The sequence below is a fragment of the Sinocyclocheilus anshuiensis genome, unplaced genomic scaffold (assembly GCF_001515605.1).
Source record: "Sinocyclocheilus anshuiensis isolate Anshui unplaced genomic scaffold, SAMN03320099.WGS_v1.1 scaffold699, whole genome shotgun sequence".
NCBI classification, from domain to species: domain Eukaryota; kingdom Metazoa; phylum Chordata; class Actinopteri; order Cypriniformes; family Cyprinidae; genus Sinocyclocheilus; species Sinocyclocheilus anshuiensis.
Window position 1 is genome coordinate 144874 of NW_015552576.1, and position 5765 is coordinate 150638.

General features: G+C 37.8%; 1 protein-coding gene across 1 annotated transcript in view; it reads right to left on the reverse strand.

The window, feature by feature from the left end:
- The window catches only part of LOC107665183 (receptor-type tyrosine-protein phosphatase U-like), a 299759-nt gene that overhangs the window by 33865 nt on the left and 260129 nt on the right, over positions 1-5765 (reverse strand). Inside the window, exons 23-24 of the mRNA XM_016455965.1 lie at positions 4936-5012; positions 3159-3176 (exon numbers count right to left, since the gene is read on the reverse strand). Coding sequence (XP_016311451.1) covers positions 3159-3176; positions 4936-5012 — 95 coding nt within the window. The remainder of the gene's footprint in view (positions 1-3158; positions 3177-4935; positions 5013-5765) is intronic.

Consider the following 5765-nt stretch of genomic DNA (forward strand, 5'->3'; position numbering starts at 1 on the left):
AGCGGGGCATGGCAAGGGGGATACCGCCCCGTTTAATGAGGAGGTATCTGGACCGCAACATCGCGATGGTCATGTTTCCGCACTGAGAACATGACTCATCCACGAGCGCTGCTTCAGCGTGCTGAAAGCCCAAGCACGAGACACAGCGATCGTGACCGTCAGATGAAGCCAGGAAACGACCACATTCAGAAACGCACGAGCGGGAAGCCATCTTTAAAAAGACGCCCGTCGCTCGTGGAGCTCTTTTAGATATTTGCTCTTTTAGGAAAAAAGGAAACACTCTTTTAGAGAGAGCGCTGAAGCGCCCAGGGGAGGTCGTGGCGAGACCGCAGAATGGCAGCTGCAGCACGCCGAAGATGAGCAGCACTGAATGGCAAGCCCCGCTGACGCGCTGTAACACCAACGCTAGGCTGTTTCTTTGCAGACACTCGCAGAGATTCGTCCTAGTAGAAGGCTCGGCTCTGAAGTGAAAAGCTGATGTGCGTTTGCACGCGCTCTCCTTTTATACCCGCGCTGCGGGGCGGGGTGCGCGTGGCGAAACATGCACGCCAACTGTCATTGGCTTGTTTAGTTAACACTCGAAGGTGATTGGGCTCTCGGGCGAGATCCCAATTCGTCAGTCACGACTGACGTAACGTCGAACGTGACTGACTGAAAGGGAACTTTCTTTATGCTGTTGCCGTTGAAACCGTCTATATGACTGTGTCTGAAGACATTGCAGTAATTACTGAAATGAAAGTTTAAGCAAAGATTTATTAAATAATGATAGTTAGTGGTCCCTATGCATACGACAAGCCACCACAATGACTTGGGAAGATTTAGAAAGAAGTGCTAGAACTGTCACTGGTGCCTACTCAAAAAACCAGGTGCATGATAACCCTGAATGCACATTTTGCCAGCATCTGTATGGCACACCAATGTCCTGCATCAAACCTACAGAATGTAGAGATTTCCAAATCAGTCACTTTATAGGGTCCCATGACAGTTCGGGCTCTGCCTCAGAAGCCTGCGGTCTGTGTAGACAGTAGATCAGAACTTCTATCTTAATATATTCACCTACTGTTCCTAAAACCAGTGCTCAGTGAGGTTTGTGGTAGAATTCATTACATGCTAATCCTTGACAGGTGCTTGCAGTGTCTTGCTGTAGTCAGAAATCAATAGATTATTTTTGTGTGAAGAGTAGGGTGGGTTTATACAGTAACCATAATGAACCTTTATCTGCTCGTGAAAAATTCATCTGTTCATTCGCCCACGCTGCACCTCAGTCCCTGCGTGTGGGGTTCGGATAGAAAGCTTTGCTTTTAGTCTCAAAGGTTATGCGGTTGATTGTACAGTAGTCAAAGTTTTTTATAAAGTGCCTATAAATGAAATGTCTGTGTGTGCCTGGATGGCATGTAATGGTAGAAATCGGTAGAGATTTTGCATTACTGCTTGTACTTTGACGGGCACTGCTTCAGGTTATTTACATGTGATATTGACAAGGAAACACAGAGGAATAGGAAAATGTGTCACAACTCAAGACAAGGACTAATTTGTTATTAAGTGGTGCTTGTTAAGCACATTCTAGAGAGCATTTGATTGGACAGAAAGTTTGATGAGAAGCTGAAGTACGATGTGACGTCAAAAAAATCGTTGAGCCATTTTGGCGGAAGTGACGAACTGCAAGCTTTGAATGCTTATATCTTCTTTATGCAAATTTTGTCACTGTTTTGGAGCACACTGCCTTATAGATAACCTTAAGACTAACATATTGATACTAACACCCAAAAAACTTTAATTTTGATTTCATGGGGACTTTAATTTTTCATTTGTAAATGATGTAATACTGTACATAAAATTGTCCCAAACTGGCATTGTGCCATTTATGTATATGCAATATACTATATGCCTGGATTTCTTACATTGACAGAGTACATAGTGATAAGTGCCAAATACTCTCAATTATAATATTGTCCTTTAAAATACACAATGAAGCCTGCACACACTAGTTTGCACCTTAACTGCACACTCAAAATACACTGACGCTACAGCATACTAAACTAGAAACACACAATCAGACTGGAACAATAATCTGGAGCAAAGCAGATAATTTAACAGAGATTCATCTGTTCAACCCAGAGAAACCCGCAACATAAAAGGCAGCAAAAAGCTGTAGAAAATGACAAGGACAAAGCTACAAGAACACAGGAGAGAACACAAAACTCTTTCAGGAGAAAGACAATGTAAAGAAAAGATGTAGAGAAATGTCAGACCTCCTAGCCGTATTCTATCTACAGCTTTGGGATATAAAACTGCAGCGCTGAATATTTCAACATTCATTCCATTGATTTTCCCTTTCCTTTTGTTTTCAAAGAAAATCACATAAAGCAACGGAAGCTGTGAATAACATAAAGAAAGTGAATCTGATTAAGCTGTTTTGAAGGTAAAGCAAAACTGATTTTGAGGTTTTACATATTATCGATCCTGATTTTTTAGAAGTTAATTTATTTTTCATTTAATCAAACCATGCTATTCTTAGACGTTAAACCACATTGTTCCATAAGGGACATACAGTATGTATAGCATGCAGCAAAATGGCATAAAACTTTATTGTATATAATAATCACAGTGCAAAACATGAGATGGATATATACATGTTTTATCTGCTACAGATCCTATACAGTATATCCTCTAAAAAAAATAAAACCATGTGTATATATGTATGTTATGATTTAAGCCAGGTTTTAAGACCAAGTTTATTTTATGGACTTTCATTTTTGTCCAAGATGAGGTTTAAATCCAGATTTCAGAAGCCATGAGCCATGATTTTAAAGACCCCATGAAATCAAAACTGTTTTTTTTGTAGTTAATGTCTAATAATTTTAATATCATATAGTTACAGTATATGTAAAGTAATGGCTATTGATATGTCCCGCTGCACCTTTTTGTTTCAATCAGATATATGTCTAAAAAAAGCATTTCAGGGGGTGTTTAAAGGTTAAGATTATTAGGCTGTGGGTTACAGGAAGTGATGCAATGAGATCAAACAAAGCTACAATAATCTCAAATAACAGAAAAGGCTTCGGGAAATAAAACGTCGGAGCGCAGAGCCACGATAGCAGGGATAAATGAGCGATGGACAGATGATGACAGAAGACAAGAGAAAGACAAGTACTTACTTCCCTGTTTATCCGAATCTAAGAGATCCCAGACACAGAGAAAGAGGGATGGGTGAAAGAAGAGAGAAAGAGAAACAGGATAATTAAGATGATTAGAGAAAAGAGGAAAGAAATTAAGTCGTCAGAAGTGAAATTCTCCGTCCTGCAGTGAGGAAATCACTTCAAACTGACTGCAAATTACAGTTCAGGGTTGCCATGCATTGTCCGAAAAAAATCCTCAAATAGTCTATTGTTCAGCTCGTTAGTGTTTAAATCAATGTGTTTTAGCAGCACAGTTAATAACCTAGTATAAAAAATAATTTTGCCACTTACCACATCATATTTCATAGAGACTAGGAGTGGGAATCTTAGGTAGTTTGCAGATTTACTATTTTTTTTTTAAGTTCAGGGAGTCAGTCAAATTTGAAAACTATTCTTAATGCTTATACATTTTTAGAAGCATAAGGGTGACATTATTTCACCAGTTAAGTAGTCTTTCATTAAATTATGTGCAAAGGACCCACATAAAAAGATGTCTACTATGCAGTGACATGCAATTCCACATTCAATTTTGTCGTTGTCATTTAACGTACTCTTTTCTGTAGCCAAAAACAACAATACACTTTAGAACGATTAAGACATTTTTTTTTTTTTCTGCTTTCAAAACATAGATTTGCCAAAAACAGTAGCCTACATTAAATATTGCTTTAGTACATTTCTGTAGCAATCTTTTGGTGAACATGCTAAATTTCATGAAGTCTCGTTTCCAATATTGTCTTATTTTCGTGTGTGAATCCATTTAACTTGCATCACAACCTCAATAGTGACTCGCATTCAAGAATCAAAAAGCCAATTCACTGTTTTTATTAATCACATGGGGAATTGATTCTTAAATGTGAATCACTATTGAGGAGGAAAGAAAATCAAGACATCTGTTTTTTTTTTATATAGGTGAAGTGACACGGCTTTACATTTTAGTATCAGACCTCTATAACCCCTAACCCTAACCCTCTATATTCAGACCCCATTTCTCATCACGCATATCCTGCGCGTCAAGTGCAGCCCAAGCAGAAAGAGCAATTTTTTGAAAGCGCTGATCATAACAACAGCTCCTGAGAGGCTTCAGCCTTGAATAGAAATGAATGCTATTCAAACCTATAATAAAAACCTGTAGAGCCGTAAAAACAAATTGACAAAACACCTAACAGTTAGTCTTAAGATCTTTCGAGTTCTTCACACTGCGGAGGTTTTGATTGCTCAATTGCACTGGATAACCTTCCCACCAAAATATGGCAAAAATGGATTTACTAAGATCCCAGCAGAGATACTTAGAAAACGGATGCTTCTTATGTGGGACAGGAACGTATGTTTGAAAGCCGCTATCTATCAAACGGTTAGGATTAAGAGCAAAGTGTTCAGAATCTGCCTGACAGGAAAGTGTCGCACGTCTAAGATTTGTGCTAACAAATCTTTCTGGGAAAAGAAAAGACACGTCTGCACTAAAATCAGACGTTTGACAGGTTGTTAGGGAGGCAGGACAATGCAGTCGCATGGGAGCGTAACGAATAGCTCAAATACTGAAATAAAAAAAAAGGTTCATGTCAAAACAAGAAAGCGACAACAAAGTCGTCAGTGGACAGCTCTCTCAGTGAGAAAAGGCATTTCCATATAAGCCATATAAACGTGTTAATATGTACACCTTCACTGAAAGCTAGAGTGAGAGAAACACCTCTTACTTGAAGGAAACATGTCCAGAGACGGAGGTGTGAACAAAGAAGTGTAAAACAGAAAAACTTACATCGATGTAGTTTGCATTGACATAGTCTGAGTTAGGATCGGCCAGGAGAGAATGCATTTTCACACGGTGACGGTCTTCTGTTAGGGATTAAAAATTAAGAACAATGCTAGTCAGGGATGATAATAATAACCAGTGTTGGGGAAAGTTACTTTTAAAAGTAATGCATTACAATATTGCGTTACTTCCTAAAAAAAGTAACTAATTACGTTACTTAGTTACTTTTTATTGAAAGTAATGCGTTACGTTACTTTTGTGCTACTTCTTAAATCTGGGCTGGGCTTGCTTGTTTGCTTTTAAAATAAAAAAGTTATATTTTTGGCAAATGTAAAAGCCCTTTCACACCAAAAGCCTCAGGCTGAAGGAAATGTAAATTTACGTCAACGCAGAAGAAGAAAGTTCAACACTCTTCAGCAATAAAAAATAAGAAGAAATGTTAGTTTATCTTCTGTCATTTTTGCTTGTTAGTATGGTTGAATTGGATCATCGAAGGTCAGCAGCAAATTGGTTAATAAAATGAGATTAAATACATAAAGGATATTTGTATTATTTAACATATGTAATTATTGCAGCTTTGAGTCATATTCTGAGTTGCTTTTAATTGTTTTTATTAATTTTGAGGAAAACTAAATCTGATTTTTTTTTTTTTTGTGAGTGAGAGATTAATTAATGCATGTTCACATTTATTCTAGAACTAAAGTAACATCTTACTCCTGATTTCTCTCAACAAGGGGACAGGAAAGCTTTCAATCAATAAATGGGAAAAAAAAGTAACTTGCGTTACTCATTTGAAAAAGTAACGTTTTTTTGTGATATTTTCTTGTACATTAACA